Below are 19,383 nucleotides of genomic sequence, written 5' to 3'. Positions count from 1 at the left end.
TCAGAATGTGAATACTTCGGAAGTACTGTAGGATTTGTCGATTCACCTGACACATGAAATGCCTTTTATTTGTCTGAACGCTCCCAGGCTCACAACCTCTGATTGCTTTCTTTCTCTTCCTAACCTCAACGACCTTCTTCACGTACACACTGACCTTCAAAGAAACTGCGGCAGATTTTCGCTTTTGCCTTCAGTTTAGATGGAAGGTGCGGGCTCTGCCTTGCACTGGGAAGCAAGGGAAACAGCCAGAAAAAGCCCTCGAGGAGCAGCGTGAATTATTAACTCTTCCTTCACCAGACTGCCGGGCTAGGTAGCAACTGGGTCTCTCTGAACGATGGCTGGTAAACGTGGTTACCAGATAACTAGTCCCTAAGAGAAGTGGTTACTGCATAGCTCATCCTTAAGAAAAGCCATGCTTGGGAAGCACTACGGATGAGTTAGCATCCAGTACAAACTTGCCTTTGACACAGTGGACTTCATGGATCCCTTGGGTTTTAGGTCTTTCTGTCGCAGGAGTGGGAAGGGAAGATAAGACGCTGGGCTCACAACCAAGTACAGGGAAGCCCCTCGTGTTATTCCTCCAGTCTTCCCAGCTCTGCCCCCAAACCCCTCCTCTGCTGCCCCCTGCCTTTCCGGACACATCAGTCAGCTGCCAATGCTGCTGTGAAATGGGAAACTGCGATGGTTCTCAGCCGGGTTTACCTCATAGTGGAAATCTTTAAGACAGCAGTTTGAAGGAATGACTGTGTCTAAATTTGGGAACACCCTCCTCCATATTTTGAAAAAAGACTTGAAGCTGTCGCTTCTGCTCCCCAGCTGGTCACCTGGGAAACTCAGGCCTCACACGAACACAGCCGGCCCCCCCAGTGGTTGCTGGGTCAGACCCTCTTCCAGACCTTCCTTTGAACCAGCATCCACTCCTCGGGGCCGAGGGCCCGGCCTGCGTACCTGAGCTTGGTGTTGATCTGCAGCGCTTTGGCCAGCATCTTTGCCCCCATGTCCCCCATGCCATTCCCACTGATGTCCACTGTGGTCAGGGAGGTGTTGCTTCCCAGGGCATTGATGATGATGGTGACCTCGTTCTTGAGTTTCGAGTCAGCCAGGGACAAGGACTGCAGAGGCTGTGGAGGGAACACCAGGCAGCGCTCACACAGTGTTGTCAGAGCTGCTGCCGCTCGCTGGGACCCACTTCATGGAGAACCATCAGGGGAGGGACCCACCGCACAAACACAAAGTGCCTCATTTGGAAACTTCTGGCCAAAAGACACTGATGAATGGGACCTGAAGGTTCTGGACCCTTGGAGTCAAACATGAAGAGCTTGTGTCTTAATGTTGAATATCAGCCACCTCTCTTCTAAGGGAAGCTGTGGAAAGATACCCAGAGTGGCAGATGCCAGCTCTTCTGAAGTGGAGGATGGGAGGAAAGAAATAAAAATACTACACGGAAACGTCTGCACTTCAGGATGGCAACACTATCCCTTGACCCATTTTATTTCTATGCAAGGTAGAAGGACGTCTTAAAATACTAGTAGAGGAATGCTAGTACTAAATTACTAGAAGTAGTAAATGCAAAATAAAACCCAGCCAAGATCAATAATAACTGACATTTATTGAACACTTAACCACTATTTAAGCTTTTTACATATATTTTACTCATTTAATCCTCCCAGTAACCCAATACTTAGGTATTATTATATTAGGTATTGTTATCCCTACTTCTCAAGTAAGAAACAAAAGGTTAAGTGATTCAACCAAGGTCACACAGAAAGTAGCTGAACAGGAACCGGACAGACTGGTTACAGATTTTGTGTTTTCAGCTCCTACACAACATTGCCCTTATTGGCTTATCCTAGATCTTTTTGATCCTCACGCTTAGCTTTGTCTTATAAGATCCAATCAAAAGACACACTTACAATTTAAAAACAAAAAGTCAAATGTGTGTGACCTTTTCATTACTGTAAGCTGTGTGGTGAACCCAAGCCAATCCACTCACTGTCTATTTAAACCAGAGACTGAGAGCCCTCTGCCTGGAGGCATGTTTTGTTTGGCCTACAGAGTATCTGACCAAAAAAAAAAAAAAAAAAAAAAAAAAAGAATGGGCTCCCTACTTACACCCAGCTCACACGTGTTTATGTCACCTTCCTAGCCCTGTGGGTATTTAAATTGCAATCCCTGATTACAGCCATAACTGAATTAATGAGGTGGTGCGAATTCCAGGACTTAAGCCAAGGTTGCTCTAAAAGTCAGAACTAAGACTTCTCCAGGGGATTTGGATGTCTTCTGGGTTGCCTGCAGTGGTCTACACTGGCCCAGCCGTATTCAACAATTGTACATGCTAACTCCATGAGCAGTTCGTACATTACAGGAGATGGATGCTGGAAGCAGCTTCTAGGATCATCTATGACCAGGTTCCATGGTGGCCCGTGGGACTGGGGTTCTTGAGATGTGCCTAGGTGGTCTGTAGGACCCCCGCACAAATCGTGGGGTGTATTCGTGTCCACTTAACCACTGAACACGGACTTCTAATAGAACACCTGTTCCAGGCACATCTGCCAAAAGGCTCAGGAGGCAGAATGAGAGTGTTGACAGTTTCAAGACTCGTATGTCCACAAACTGGCATTATGCATTTGGTTCTACTTTTCCCGAGTGATTGTCCTTATTGTCCAAATTTGACCATGTTTTCTAAACGTAATACATCTATGGTAAAATCAAAAGGTAATATTATATAAATTAGAATCAAATTTCTTAAGGTTAAATGGCATAGTAAGTGCTAAGTCAATTAAAACCTCAGCCCAAAAGCCTGCGTAATCTTAGACTCAGGCAGGTTTAGGGAGGGAGCTTCAATTTTCTTAAGAGTCTACGTTCCAGTAGATAGAAAAAAAAACTAAACGAAAAATGCTTCAGACTCAGGAAACTTCACGTTTTAAATGAAAACATAAGCAATGCTGCTTTAATAAAAAGCTGTAATCGCATCTCCCATCATTTCAATAAGCTCTATTCAACGCCTACAAAAATGACACATTACAGCTTCTTCCTCATATTGGAAAACTGGCAAGTCTCCAAGCTGGAGAGCACCAATTCCAGTACTATATTCAAACCCTAATACACGCCAGTCAACACTTAAAAGTAATAGGCAGAGCCATTAATGCGAACAGAACAGCCGGAATTGCATGCATATTTATAAGGTCATCCCTTCCTGATTTACTGCACTTCCAGGTAACATTACTATTTGAAATCTTACTATTCCTGTTCATAGCTGAACACGCCTAATCTGACAATCTGTCTCCTTGCTACAGGGACTCCCAGGACAAACACATACTGTTGTATTGTTCACAACCCAGGTTTGTATGTAATACTTCAGAACAAGAGTCCCTGTCATCTTGGCCCCTCAGTGTTACCGTCCCTCGAATCTGGGAGCAGCAGCCTGACAACCACTGTCTAGAGCTGAAGGTGACACGGGAGCCCGTGCGTCTAGGTTGTCCAAGTGAACATACTGTGCAATATCGGGAGAATAAAGTATTCCACACGCTGTCTAAGAATAAGCTCTACAGACACAAGGTCAGAATGTAAAAAGCAAAGAGTTTTCTTTTTATATGTAGAAACCTTTAAAAAAATAAAACCGAAAAATGAGCCCAATGGCGCCAGTTATGGGTGGAATTTTTATAGTCACAAGACTGAACTCCTAATCATTTTAAATAGTTTTGCACATTACTGATTCAGAAGTAGAAAAAGGATAAAAGGAATGTAATTACTTATTGAAAAAGCCACCTACTTTTCTGTGACATGAACATAAAAGGCTTTTCACTGTACATTATTAGCGGTAACTTTTCAAATTTATAACAGAGTTCACATTTTTGTAGCAGACTTTACCATCTGCGAATATGTTTTTAGGTGTACTTTAAATATCAAGATTATCTTTGAGTAAGAGACTTTGAAAATTATAGGAACAGAGTTTGAAGACCCTCGTGTAATAAGCAAAACATGAAATTAAGAAATATATTTTTCATAACATATAAATTTTCCTGAAATATGTGCTAAGGAACAAATATTTGGGAATGATTATTAAATATGATTCTGCAGGGCTTCCCTGGTGGCGCAGTGGTTGAGAGTCCACCTGCCCATGCAGGGGACGCGGGTTCGTGCCCCGGTCCGGGAAGATCCCACATGCCGCAGAGCGGCTGGGCCCGTGAGCCATGGCCGCTGAGCCTCCGCGTCCGGAGCCTGTGCTCCGCAACAGGAGAGGCCACAACAGTGAGAGGCCCGTGTACCGCCAAAAAAAAAAAAATATATATATATATGATTCTGCAATACTGGCTTCCCCAACCTTTTAAAACTGGGCCAGTACTAGGAAATCAAAATCTCAAATACAGCAGGGTGGTATAAAGTCAAATTAAATATGTAAAACAAACTGCATGATTCTGAAAAGTGTAAATTACATTCTAATTATGCCTCTAACTTTAATAACCCAGTATAAGAGTACAAAATATGGGGTTTATTAGCAAATGAGGACAAAGAGAAGTGTCTGAATTCATTAAATAATAATGAGTTTCATTCTAGTCCACAGGTTGGAAATTATATCCACACAATGAAGCGGCAGGACAACAGAATTTTCTCCTGCCCTCCAGGTCAGAGCTCTACAAAGAGATGTGGGCAAGGGTAAGCAAGGAAAAGTACCAGTCTCCATCTCTCCTGACCGCATGGCTTCCTCCAAAAGTTTAGCTTACAGTTATAGTAGAATTTGCTATAACCCTGTGTGAATTCAAAATGGGAAATGATACTTTTTGCTTTTAAAGATTTTTTTTTTGATGTGGACCATTTTTAAAGTCTTTATTGAATATGTTACAATATTGCTTCTGTTTTATGTTTTGGTTTTTTGGCCGCGAGGCATGTGGGATCTTAGTTTCCCCACCAGGGATTGAACCTGCACCCCCTGCACTGGAAGGCAATGTCTTAACCACTGGACTGCCAGGGAAGTCCCGAAATGATACTTTTTTTAAATGTGACATATCTCACATGATTAATACAGGAAATCACTCTTATAACCTACAAAACTAGCTATCACCAAACATGAATAATATGAATCTTCATTATACAAATTGATTTGGATTTTAGGAACCATAAAAGCTCTTCGGTGGCTGAATAGGACTAAGATAGGAAAGGGACAAAATCTTAAAGAGCATTAGTAAAATATAAGATGTGATGCACCAGGTTTAAATGAAAGGAATTAATGGTAGAGCGCTTCTCACTTTGTCCATAAAATATCTTCCTTTATCCTAATGCATTTCTAAGGGCAGCCAAATAGGATACTATGTGAAATTAAATTTCTTTACCCTGAACCGAGTCTTAGCCAGGAACAACTAAAGGGAATTAAAATAGAAGAAGGATTATTAGAGCTCTAGACACAATTTAAGATGGGGGACAACTTTCTTAGTCTCTTGTAATTCTGCATAATTACTAGATGAAATTCAAATTAGCAACATGATGCTTCTCAACATGATAGAAGGTTATAAAGTCAACGAGAGAGTAAAAATTCACACTTGCAGATTAGTGTATTAGCTGAAGCTAGGAAGTAGTAAGGCTTACTAAAAGATGGGCTTAGGAGTCAGTGTATACGTCTTTTCATCTATTAGTTACAATCTTTCTTTAATTAGTGATAAGCTGAATAAAGTGAAAGTAGGCAAATTTTAAGTACTCTCTAAAACTCTACTAAAGCATAAATATTTATTGCACTTAAAAACAATAACAATAGAAAATGTATACAGAGATAAAATTATCTGAAAGCGTATCTGCATTAACCCAGCAGACATAATTCGTAAGGACAGCAACAAACGGCAGATTTTAGGCAAGAGTGTTAAAAGTAATACTCACTGATTCTTCATCTTGAATCATCTGTACTAAGTTGTCCAACACAGGTGTCAGATTTCTAAAGAGATTTTAAAGATGTGGACAGTGGAATCAAATCAAAAGCTTTCAGGAGGCTGGTTATTTTCATCATTGTCATATAAAAAATGCAAAACTCTTACTTGGATTTCATATTATTAAAATTTTTGCCTAACGCCAGGTGTTGTATGGATCTGTTTTTACTGAGCCACACTATTAGGGTAGATAGGTCAGATTCTAAACCTGGAAAGAATCAGAGTAAATGGAGAATCAACACACATGTGGATAAACAAATTCTCAGGTGCAGCACAATTAAACAAAGGTGCAAGGCAGTGGATGACTTTCTGTACTGTCCTGAGAGTCCTGAGATGCTAATCCTTTTTCCCCCAACCCCCCACCAAAGGTACTCTGTGTCCTCTTATTTCACAGGGATAAACTCATTCTCCACAAAGACTTACCTAAACCTCTTATGCAATCAGTGGCTAAATAAAGTCAACAAGGAATGGGGAGGCATGACAGCAGAAAATTTCATCTCTCCCCATCCCTTTGTAAAAGAAGATTCTGACATACTGTTCACTGGGAGGTAACTGCAGTTAAAGTTGTCTATGCAAATTCATACTGCATTCTTGTCTGTGCAAGTTCATACGCACATGTTAATGTAACCAGTAGAAATAAAGCTAATGAAACAAGTTTCTGAATAAATAAACAAGACCTCAATTTTATTACCACTAAGCATGCAAAAGGTTGGACTCAGATCTTTATCAATGTATTGATGACAAGTTTTTTTTTGTTTGGTCTGAATTGTTTTACTGCATAGACTTTTCATTTTTGGCCATGGAAAAATCTTAGTAAGACTCTGGCACAGAATTATTCCATAAATAAACTCTGTTAAATTAAAAGGTCCTCTAGTCAAGAAGTGAAATAATTTTATTAAGGTGTCATCTAGATTGGGCTAGAAGATTATTTTCCCTTTACCAACTTGCTTCAAATAACATTTCTATGTCTTTTCTTCTCTGATTTCTGACTTACCATTATCGGAGATGTCTAGGCTGGTGATGTTGTGGATTTCGGCGATGCAGCCTTCTAATACCTGCGCACCTCCAGATCTCAGCTAGAGAAACACAAACCAAACAGGTAAAGTGATCACTGGAGGGGTAAAGCCAAAAAAATGAAAAATAGGAGATATAGTCTCAAACTTAGCACCAAAGAAAAAGTGAAAACTTATCAACTCCAAAAAAGCTATCATCAGTGTAAAAAGCTAATCACTAGTCATTATATGGTTTCCCATCTCACGTAAGTCTGAAAATCATTAGAAAAAGAATCAGAAGACAGAGGCCACTCCCCATCACCATTGCCAAGATGGTCTCCGCCAACACACAAGAATTTTCTTCATTTCTGACTTTTGGAAAGCTAACAAATCCCTTTTATACATTAGAAACTGCTACTATTTTATTTGATTATTACAGATTTCAAGGTATAACTCTCCACCATGTAGCAGCAAAACAACCAAAGGAGACAGTAAAGACCTATAAAACCCTTTTCATCTTTTCCCATAAAACCAAAAGCATATTTTACAGAGGTCAGAGTATTTTTGTTTTCCGTTCAGCAACTATCTGAGTTCCTACTATGTGTAAAACACTGTGCAGGATGCAGTTTCCCAAGCTGTGGCCCTTTGTTCAGTAAACTTACGATCTAATAAGGGAAAAGAAATTCATTTATTGGGAAGCTACCATATGCCAAGGAACCTGGTAGTTTCTCTATTCACTTAAGAAAATTTAAATTATGTAAAAGTTCTACACCAAATTGATAATACTTTCTACTTGTTCAAGTTTTGATGTAAACATTTAAAGAATCCTTATTTCACTATTTTAGATGAAATATGTCTGCGGTACTCTGGACCAAACCCTGCCAATTTCCCTGGCTGCTTACATGTTAAGTAGAATTTTGCACAGATCTTTGGAATTGCTTTATTCAGGAGTATTTCAGCTGGAGTGTTTAAATTCAGTCCTTTCTACTTTTTCAGGTAACAGCAGGTCACGGTGAGGTGCCTGATGTGAACTCTGACGGGGAGTGTCACACAGAGGCAGACCTCCCCAGGAGGCTGGTCTACACGCTTCAGGGAAACCAAGGCCAACCAACTCCACAGCTGCAGGGCTACGAATCCAGTGTGTGGAGCTATGGCCATTTTTATTATATTTTTGCCAAAGTACTGGTTTATGATTGGCTGTAAATTTTAAAACAACAACCAGGTTCTTCACAAATAGATTTGAGAAACACTGTTCCAGGTCACAGTTCGTTAATATCTGAAGAAGTGAATGTTATATGTAGACTATGTCAACATTAAAGCAAGAAATAATTTAGGCAAACACTTCCAAGGAATATAATTTGATTTTCAGCGCGTGAAAAAAATTATGCTTTTGAGAAGACAAACATAAGTTTTTACAATTTCATTATTTGCTGTTAGTGATTTCTCTGTTGAGAAGTCAAATTTCTACAACAAAATCTCTACTTCTTATCATAATGTATAGTAAAAATAGTCCATTTGCAAAAACGGAAAATAAAGGTGAGATTTCAGTGCTCAATTCTGTTTATTTTACAAATAAACAGACTGATACTTGTAGCATATACTAACATTTTCCAATACTAAAAAATGTCAACATACCCTAATTTATTGATTCATAAAGTACTTACACAATGGCCAAGCTAAGGAAAGCCCAAGGAGAAAAAACAAAAAATGTTAAGTAAGCAGAATAAGAACAGAGAAGTAGACGTCTATCAACACACGATGTAAAAAGGCAGAGTCAGAAAAAACACTTCAACTAAAATAAACTCCCAAAACAAAAATCCAAAACTTAAATAAGAAAATAACTGACCTTCAGTCACAAGAACATTCGATTGAACTCACAGGTTATTAGATGCCTAAAATTCCCCCAAAGCTTAAGGCTTTCCCAAAACAGTAAAAGCTTTTCCATTACTGTAAATGAAAATCCTTTTAAACAAATTTGCATAATTAGAGGCTGTGTCTGCATGTATGCATGTGAAACTGGTTTTAAATTACCCTCATTTGGATCCCACACACCAGCATTATTTAAAAAGAATGCAAGATCAAAGAGGAGTAAATGTGACTGAATCACTCAATACTTTTTGAAATGTTAAAAATAAAATCACATTTCTTTCAAGAGAGAAGTGTGGTCTCACTCAAGGAAGGTGGAATATTTCAGCTGTTACTCATAGTTCTAAGTGAATAGTTCTATCTAATACAAAAACATCCACCGTGGGTACAGAAACAAGGAAACTATAATCTAGAGAACTTTTAATGATTCATTTTCCTTCCTCAAGAGCACTGGCCATTTAAAAAGAGGTGGCAAATATTACAGGTTTAAATATAAAATAACCTCCCTATTTATCACTTGTCCTCTATAGGGGTTCCATTTTTAATGAAAAAATAATTTCCATCCTGGGAAATTTTCTCACATGAAACTGTGAATACTGTAAGATTCTCCAAGAACAGAAAATGGTTTGACGTGATCCAGTTCAACATATCCTTGCTAGCAGGGTTTGATGCCAAAAGGTAATTTAGAACCCAAGAAAGATATATAATACAATCGACCCTTGAACACCTCTGGGGTGAGCGGAGTTGGGGGGGCCGACCCTCCACACAATCAGAAATCCAAGTATAACTTTACAGTTGGCCCTCAGTATCCATGGTTCCTTCCCCACGTGCAGATTCAACCAACCACGATATACTACTGTAGGAGGTATTTAGTGAAAAGAAATTCACGTGTAAGTGGACCCATGCAGTTCAAACCTGTGTTGTTCACGGGTCAACTATATATATACTGTCATTTCCAAGAGAATGGAAATACTTGCATTTCCAAATAGTTGCATGCATTATATTGCTTATGTCCATCCTGTGGTGAAACATTTTCCATTTTGCATTCCACACCCAGCCTAATAGGAAAGTGATAGCAAGGGGTACAGCAATGATGATGCTCAACACACACACGCAAACCCGCCTTCTCACCTCAAAGCTGAATGACTGAATGGCTGAATGACTGAATGGCTGAATGACTATCAAATTGAGTGGAACTGTCTGAAAAGTTACTAGTGACTTGCTGCAATGTCCTACTTGTTACAAATTTTAATATCTGATGCTCTTTTTTCTACTCATCATCAAAGCACATTGCAATGAATATGGCAGAATGTGCAGGTAAATTTCTCCTTAAAAGAACCAACTTCCACATCCAGACTGCACCAAATCCTCAGTATGGCTAGCCTTTACGTCTTCTCTGAAGTATCAGAGATTTTCCTCTCTCACCTGGAAGGAGATTAAGCTTGAAGAATTCAGTCCCAGCACTGACTTATTCTTCCCTTGAAGCATGACTATGAAGTAATAAGATTTTTAAACACAAGCCAGGATGCATACACCCATTGCCTCCTTTCAGGCAGAGGGGTACATGGGGAGAATGCATATGAATGTCAACATCACTATCACCATATATAAAGAGTTTTGAAACCCTTGTTTTTGAACTAACCTTGAGGACAAGGGAACATACACATTTCTCTGAACATCTGCACAGATGCTAAGTCCTTACGCTTTGAGAGTGAGTTGGGATCAGCCAGAGGCCATTCAGAGCCTGGCCGTAGAGGGTAATGCTGTTTTGTGTCCAAAACCAGGTGTGCCTATAAACTGATGAGACTAATTATTCTTGAGAGATTTAAAACAACTTTGAAGGTGATTTTTTTAAAAATAGTTTCATAAAGATAGTTACCCTAGGCTTGGTATTATGCCAAATACTATCTCAGCAAACTATTACAGTCGGCCCTCTGTGAAATTTCAGTCCTAGGTTGGTTGAATAAGCAGATATAAAACCTGCAGATATGGAAGCCAACTGTATTTATTGTGCTCCACTATATCACATGGGGGACTTGAGCATCTGTGCATTTTGATATCTGTGGGAGCTCCCCGAACCCATCCCCGGCGGATACTGAGGGATGACTGTATAATCCCCATTCCACAGGTGAAAAATGAGGGCTGAAAGAAGGGAACCTCTTGGATTCCAAAGTGCCCACCCTTTGTTTGCTATGATACTCTCTTTCCTTCCATGACTACTTGGAGTCATTTTCTTATTCTTCTCAAAGAAAACTTTTCTGATACTAAAAGACCAAGAAAATGAAATGATAACATAATTAATGTGAAACAGGTAAGTTTTTTCTCTAAGTAGAGAAGTTATCTGTAAATGAAAGGTTAATTTCAGTACTGACTAGCTGAGCCCTCACAGAGCAAAAGATTACAGCCCCAAATTTTGAAGTTTCTAAATATCCAGGATGTTTGTGTCGTAGGAAAGCAACTCCGTAATTTATAAATATCTGCATGACACTTTTTTCTTTAATAGCATGAAGTGTGAATCTCTCTCATTCAAACTGATGAATGTGAAATGCCTCTTTCAGGGCAGTACTGAAGGGTAACGCACCAAGAAAGGTAAACGTGAAGAGCAAAGGAATCAGTAAATGGTAAGAACAAAATAATCTGCTTAAGGAAAGTTATTCTAAGTTTCCTGTCTAGACACTTTTAATTCCTGTTTCAAGGTTACAGTCTCTGTCCTCCAAATAAACTCAACCACGATTTTAGATGATGGTCGTTTACTTTCTATGACACCCATATAAACCTAATTTTAAAGTTAATCAGTGGAGAGCAGCTGTTTTATAATAAAATAAGTAATCTATTTATAAATATGAAAAAAATTTTCAACGTATTTCACATTTGTTCTCTGCTTCCATGGTTTGGGTAGACTAGTGTACTTAGAGGTACCTGTAGGGGGCACTGAACTCATACAGTGCCCACATCTGAAACTCCCCAGTATTATACAACAGACATTTGACCTTTTAGGTCTGTCAGTCCCTCACCTTGAGTAAGCCACCCCTGTAGAAATGACTTCCCGAGATGATTACGGCATCAGGGTGAAGCTCCTTTCCCCCCAACCCACCACAGGTGGGGGCATTTATCTGATCATCAGTTTCTTTTTATTCATCATTAAGTGATGAATTCTTCCATGGTTTTGACTGGCATGATAATAAGAGTAAAGAAGGCTGTGTCTACTGTGGCTAACTAGAGAATGAACAGAAAAAATTCACATATGCATAATCTTAAACTTCCAAGTTAGTGAACGCTTTTTTCCAAGAGCATTACATAAATTCTGAAGCAATGAATGATTTAAGGAGTAGGAGTTAATACTCTAAGTGCCAAGCATTCTAAACAGAAAACACTGTAACTTCTAGTACCTTTATAGGAAAGGGGTTTACTGTATCATGAAGATGAGCAAAGTGAAACCTAGTTAAACCTGGACATCTAGCTTTAAGAAGAAAAATGTCACAAGACACCTTAATTTACAAAAATAATTTTGTGTTTCATTAATTTTTATGAGCAGCAATACAATGTGTGACGTAATAAACGTGGTCACCAGTACTGTGCTTCAAGCTGTAAGATGGTGGACCATGGCACTAAGGTAGTATGAAGGGGTCCCCACCTCAGCAGTATCATTTTATCATATAATTCACAAATGAATGGCCAAAATGAAGTTGGAATTATCATCACAATAATGGTCAATCCTACCATCAGAATTTGATCTGGATTCCTACTTTATTAAGAAAAATTATAAAGGAAAAAGTCTACTAGCATTTGATGGATCCACATGAAACTGCCAGTAGTCTGCCATTTTTTTCTTCCATTTGTGTAAAATAGCTTTTTAACATCTTTATTGGAGCATAATTGCTTTACAATGGTGTGTTAGTTTCTGCTTTATAACAAAGTGAATCAGCTATATGTATACATATATCCCCATATCTCCTCCCTCTTGCGTCTCCCTCCCACCCTCCCTATCCCACCCCTCTAGGTGGTCACAAAGCACCGAGCTGATCTCCCTGTGCTATGCGGCTACTTCCCACTAGCTATCTATTTTACAGCTGGTAGTGTATATATGTCCATGCCACTCTCTCATTTCGTCCCAGCTTACCCTTCCCCCTCCCCGTGTCCTCAAGTCCATTCTCTACGTCTGAATCTTTACTCCTGTCCTGCCCCTAGATTCTTCAGAACCTTTTTTTTTTTTAGATTCCATATATATGTGTTAGCATGTGGTATTTGTTTTTCTCTTTCTGACTTACTTCACTCTCTATGACAGACTCTAGGTCCACCCACCTCATTACAAATAACTCAATTTCGTTTATTTTTATGGCTGAGTAATATTCCATTGTATATGTCGATGGACACTTAGGTTGCTTCCATGTCCTGGCTATTGTAAATAGAGCTACACTGAACACTGTGGTACATGACTCTTTTTGAATTATGGGTTTCTCAGGGTATATGCCCAGTAGTGGGATTGCTGGGTCATATGGTAGTTCTATATTTAGTTTTTTAAGGAAACTCCAAACTGTTCTCCATAGTTGTCTGCCATTTTTGACCCACAGAAATGTCAGTTTTATATGGTTCACCAAATATAACTGTCTCTGAAAGTTATTCTGAATAGGATCACAAAGGAGTTTAAAAAAGAAGCTGTGTGACAATCTAACACAGTGTTCTTTGGGCATATGGTACCTATCAACTTATTTGAGGAGAAAATGTCTAATTGTATGATATTCTAATAATTACTAGTATTAACAACAATCGGGAGAGCACACTTTGATTATGACTCTGCCATTAGTGAGCTGGATTATTTCAGCTTCTTTAGACCTCAGTTTCCTCATCAATAAGCATGAGAATCAGATGATCACTTATGTCCATTCCAGTTATGATTACAGAATTAAATGAATAATGTTATATTGGTAGCAATCGTGATGTTCAATCAGGACAGTAAAGCATATAGGTTATTGCTAATTCAGTATTTTGATCTAACAGCAATCAAGGTTATACCAACTTGCTTTTTTAATAGAATAACCCTTTCTATCCTCATTCGTCTTATGCCTTCCCTCATAAGGAATTTTTATTATTGGCATGCCCTTAATATTAAGTGCTGGTAAACAAATAATGAATTCATATTACCAGAGCTAGTTTCTGTTTTATGGTCTGTCTTTATAAATGAAAGAGCATTAATTTGTACATGAAAATTTCACAATGCCAGGTTAGGTTTTTAAGATTTTCCCTTCCCCCCACTCCCCCCAACAAACAAAAAGACTAGTAAATCACACACAGTTGGCGTTCACCCCAGCTCAAAATTAATAAAAAATCCTGCACTAACAATTTATATGGCTGATTTCAGACTTGTCAGTTTCTAGAATTTTCAGAGAGGTAAAGCATTAATCTTCAATATTTAGTGTTGGCTTACTGCTCTGCATTTTGTTAGTGGCTAAAGGAAACACAAAGCAAAGTAAGACACAAATACTGCCTTCCATAAAGCCACAGCCCAGCTGGGAAAGCATACAGGAGCCAATTTAATAATGGTGCAAGGCACTACACGTGGTTCAGTGTCCAAATGCATGTCACCGTCATTAAGTACTAGACAATTAGAAAAAAATAAGACCACAAAGTGCTGAAGCAGTCAGGGAAGAAACGTACAGACAGATAAGCAACAATAGGGAACAACCTTTATAGGTACCGGACGATCTAAGCATCACATTTCAAAGAAGAGCTCTTTTAAACCTCATAACAACCTACTAGGAGAGGCACTAATGTTTCCTTTTTGCAAATGCAGAAATTGAGATGTAACACTATCAAGTAATTCACCCGGGATTGCATAGCTAGTCATGGCCAAACTCAGATCAAACAGTAGGAATCTGATGCAGGTACAGAGGAGACAGCACCTGAACTAGATCCTCAAAGAGAGGGAGGCCTTGGGGAAAAGAGGGACATGGCAGGAGTGTTCCAGAAAGAGAGAAGAGTGGGTATAAAGGCCCAAGAATAGGAATGAATAAACTCCCACCTCCAGCCCTGAGAAAAGGCACCAAGTTTGACACGGTGGGTAAAGTCAGGCTCTAAAGAGCTGGATAGTTTGTACCCGGGTATTTTCTTACTAATCTCCACACAAACTAAAAGTTTCAAGATAGCGAAAAAGTTCAGGTACCCTCTAAAATGTAGAAGCTTTTAGTCTCAATTCTTCTGTGTGTACTTTGATAGAAACTGCTTGTAGTTCCTATAATTTTGAGAAGCATCTTAATTTTCCTGCTTTAAAATGAAGATATTAAAAAGCAAAATTAATGACAAAGATCTTCCCTTTCACACTCTCCAAATCCAAGTTAGGCTCTACACATCTTGGCCCCTGCAAGGAAGGCTGTATGGTACAATTTTCCTGATGGTAAAGCTAGTTTAAGGCTTGATATCTCCAAGTTTCATCATAAAATACTTAAGCAACTGGCAGGAAGAAGGGGAGAAAAAGAAAAGTCATTAAAAGCACATTTGACTGCTTTCTGAATGGTGTTCCGTGGCTGTTTGTAGATAAAACTGACAATATACAGAACATCAGAAACTTCCATAAAGTGTGTTATTCTGCTCCTTGTATACCGTCTGGAATCACAGTATCACACTGTTTCCAGGAAAAAGACAAAGCAATTTTCAGGCTATTATCTATTCTAGTGCATCATCTAAAGGTGTTCTTACCTCACAGTTGCTGAGATCAAGAGAAACTCTCTTCAAGTTATGATTACAAGCCAGGCCCAATAACAGCGCTCTGAGGGGAGGAAACACACACACTTTAGATAAAAATTCCACTTGTTGCTCTAAAAATGTGTAAGCACACTGAACAAAACCCAGAGAAAGAAGAAGGCCTTTTCTGAATCACAGGTCAAGCAGCAAGCAGCGTCTCACTTTTTAAAATGCCAACTGCATTTCCGCCCACCAAGAGTAGTGACAAAAATGACAGGGAAACACTGTTTGACACAGAGCAGGTCCCTCATAAATGCGAAACCCGACAGGGTTGCTAATTCCTCAGGAAATAAACCAACAGTGCTCCTAATTGCACACTGAAATTAAATTGTGTTCATCACAGATAAACTGCCCCCTGCATCTGCTTGAGAACACCTTTAATAATGTTTAGAATATTATCAGGCAATTGTTATTAGAATAGCAAAGTAAAGCTAGTTTTCCCTAAGGGTTATGTTAATGGGGGAAGGCAGGCTCTAGAGTATTCCAGGATGTGAAATCATATCTAGATGAGTTTGTTAAAGGACTCGCAGAGGTGGGATGGGTAAGGGTGTACAGCATGGAAGACAAGGTACTAGTCTTGAGTTTGAGTGCAGGATCCTGCCTGTCTATCCAGCTACTAGCTGGGCACAGGATAAACACCATCACCGCTCTGCAAAGGATTTTTCTTAACTGCTTATGGAAGAGACTGGACTCATCATGTGGATCTCATAGGTAAGAGAATAAATTAACTCCACTTTTACAAGTCAGTCCTATAAAGTCCAACACCACCGAACAGGCTTGAAACAAAAATTTCATACAGGCACCCACATCCATTAATTACACCGAAAGGAAAAGAGACCCTCAACTAGGCCCTGTGAGGAGTACAAAGATGAGCAGGAGAGGGCTGCCAATCTCAAGCAAAGGAAACAAATATGTGTGCAAATAACCACAACGCAAGGCAGACAGTTGTAAATACTACAGAGTAGAACCAAGGCACCTGTCACCTGGGGGTGACTACCTGTTCTCTATGTTCCCAGGAAAGGCACCTCTACTAGCAGACTCCAAAAATACCCCAGGGGAAGGGGGAGGTGGGCAAGTAGGGAATTACTTCATGCCAAAGTCTCTGAGATTTTCCCCCATCCACTGATTCTCTGGTCTCATCCACTGAGAGCGAATCCCCGAGGTGGGCAGAGCGCAAGAACTTGGCTGTTCCCAGCTGCGCAAACAACCCCTGTGGGTAAGAAGGTCGAGGAGACTGCGTGTCTCTTTGTCTCTTCGTTCCTTTAATCCAGTTCACTGTCCTCTCTTCTAAAACACTATCCTATGAAAAAGGTTGGGCATGTCTCATCTGTGTGTGTGCCTCTGTTCAATTAATTATTCAAGTGTTTCTCTTTTCCTAAAAAGTGCCTTTTCGTCCTTTCTTTCTTAGCAGTATTGAGCTACTGAAAGCTATTGGTACTAAGAACCAAAAGGCCTGTCCTCAGGTCCTGATTCTGTTACTGAGCATTGGGTAGCCTGAAGGACATCACTTTTCCTCTCTGTGTCTCAGGTTCTCATCAGCAAAATGGGAGAGTCAGGACATTACCTAACAGGTCCCTACATTTCTAAGTTTTCAGTTTCTAGGACTTAGCCACATATTTTAACATTGTATTTGTATAATGCTTAGATGGAGGGAAAACTCCTCCTACTTTTCCGACGAGTAGGTTAAGGACAAGGAAATAAATGGTGTCCTTTAAGATACTTAACTACAGAAGGCCAATGTTTAAGAGGTAACGACTCATGAGACAAATATAAATAACCCACAGAAACTGTCCCTAGTAAAACAAAACAGAACAACTACAAGAAAGCATCACAGGCTCTGGGGGAAAACTCCATCACAAGGTGTGTTGTTTATTTTAACCCAGAGTGAACTGCCTTCACATCGCCATCCTCTTGGTCCTCAATCATTAGCGCCAAACTGACTAACAGAAGAATTTTTTTGTTTGTTTGTTTCTGCTTTATAACAAAGTGAATCAGTTATACATATACATATGTTCCCATATCTCTTCCCTCTTGCGTCTCCCTCCCTCCCACCCTCCCTATCCCCCCCCTCCAGGCGGTCACAAAGCACTGAGGTGATAGCCCTGTGCTATGCGGCTGCTTCCCACTAGCTATCTACCTTACGTTTGGTAGTGTATATATGTCCATGCCTGTCTCTCGCTTTGTCACAGCTCACCCTTCCCCCTCCCCATATCCTCAAGTCCGTTCTCTAGTAGGTCTAACAGAAGAATTTGTATTATCATCTCCACGGCTCTGGCAGCGTCACCATGTTCTTAAAAAGCCCTGAAATACTTTAATGTGGACAGAAAAGAGCCTCCAAGGAAAAGCACAATTATGAAATAAGCAATTACATCAAGAGAAGTTGCATTTCTTTAGCTTTCTCTCTTATGGCTACTGATCTCCCTTTAAGAAATGAGGGCCTCCCTCTGCCCCTCTTGGTGCTTGGGGATACAATATGGGTTTAGGAACAGGATTGAGCCAGTGTCCGCTGGCTGACAGCAGTGGACTCTGCAATGTACCTCCCAGAGGCCCCTCAGCTGTCGGTCCTCTTTGGGGGCTGCCTCAGCCCAAGACAAGTGCCTCGCCCAAGGTCACATCTGCTTCTGGGGCAGCCTGTATCCAAGGACTGATCAACACAGGGGTATGCAGGCCCAGCCTCGTCGCCCAGCTCAGGGACATTCTAGCAACAAAGCTCCCATCGGGTTGGCTGAGGTCTTCACTGTGATAGTCCCAGTTCAACTTGCCCTCTGTCCCATCCTGCTTTCTTCCTGCTCCCCCTCCACAGGTGGGATTGCAAGAGCACTTCCTAATAAACATCCTACATGCTAATCTGCATCTCTAACTTGGCTTCCCAGAAAACCCAACCTGCGATGGCAGTGAGTTTTCACAAATTACTTAGCTTCTCTGAGCTTCCATTTCCTCAGCTGTAAAATAGGGATAATGATACCTTCCCACGGCTGTTGTCAACACTGCAGGTGACAGTGTGTGGGTAAGCACCCAGTTGTGTGTCTAACTTAGGGCAGTGCTTGGCAAGTTCCTTTCCATCCTCACCCCCTCACAGGCAAACCCAAGCACCTCAGTTTTGTTATATCTTTTCAAATTATAGTATCACATTAAATGTACATCCAGAATTTTGTTTACAGAATCTTTGGCCATGAAGACTTTTTCCTCATATTAAAATTCTTACTGAGTAAAACACAGACCTGAAGAGACTACGGGCATACCTCATCATATTACATTTCACAGATACTGCGTTGCGTGTTTTTACAACTTGAAGGTTTACGGCAATTCGCATGAAGCAAGTCTATTGGTGCCACTTTTTCAACAGCATTTGCTCACTTCATGTCTCTGTGTCACATTTTGGTAATTCTCACAATATTTCAAACCCTCCACCAGCAAAAAGATTACGACTCGCTGATGGCTCAGATGATGGTTAGCACTGTTTAGCAATAAAGTGTTTTTTACTTAAGATATGTACATTTTTTTGGACATAATGCTATTGCACACTTAATAAACTACACTATAGTGTAAACATAACTTTTAAATGCACTGGGAAACCCCCAAATTTGTGTGACTCGCTTTATTGCAATATTCACTTTATTGCAGTTGATCTGGAACCATACCCGCAACATCTCCGAGGTCTGCCAGTACTGATTTATTATTAAACATCAACATAAATAACAACAGGTCACAAGATTTAACACTGACCTATAATAAAGTACAGTAAATCCAGGGTTGTTGTGGTGAGGATTATTCTATAAAATCAATTGTACTAATCAATGAAGAACTACTCTATCTTTTACAGGAACCAGCAACTTTGAATTAGCATACCATGTACCTATCACTAAAACTAC

At 39.9% G+C, this 19,383-nt stretch overlaps 1 protein-coding gene across 14 annotated transcripts in view; it reads right to left on the bottom strand.

Annotated features, from left to right (window-relative positions):
* The window catches only part of CARMIL1 (capping protein regulator and myosin 1 linker 1), a 434,292-nt gene that overhangs the window by 93,680 nt on the left and 321,229 nt on the right, over positions 1 to 19,383 (bottom strand). For all 14 annotated transcript variants that reach the window (XR_002178325.3, XR_002178324.3, XM_073810414.1 and 11 more), the window contains 5 exons: positions 15,467 to 15,536; positions 6,910 to 6,991; positions 6,024 to 6,123; positions 5,869 to 5,923; positions 949 to 1,121 (listed from right to left, as the gene is read on the bottom strand). Coding sequence is in view for 12 of the 14 variants with exons in the window: in XM_073810414.1 (XP_073666515.1) it covers positions 949 to 1,121; positions 5,869 to 5,923; positions 6,024 to 6,123; positions 6,910 to 6,991; positions 15,467 to 15,536 (480 nt within the window). In the remaining 2 variants the exon portion in view is untranslated. The remainder of the gene's footprint in view (positions 1 to 948; positions 1,122 to 5,868; positions 5,924 to 6,023; positions 6,124 to 6,909; positions 6,992 to 15,466; positions 15,537 to 19,383) is intronic.

This window comes from Tursiops truncatus, chromosome 10 (genome assembly GCF_011762595.2).
Source record: "Tursiops truncatus isolate mTurTru1 chromosome 10, mTurTru1.mat.Y, whole genome shotgun sequence".
Taxonomy (NCBI): domain Eukaryota; kingdom Metazoa; phylum Chordata; class Mammalia; order Artiodactyla; family Delphinidae; genus Tursiops; species Tursiops truncatus.
This window is presented reverse-complemented; position numbering and strand designations above follow the sequence as displayed.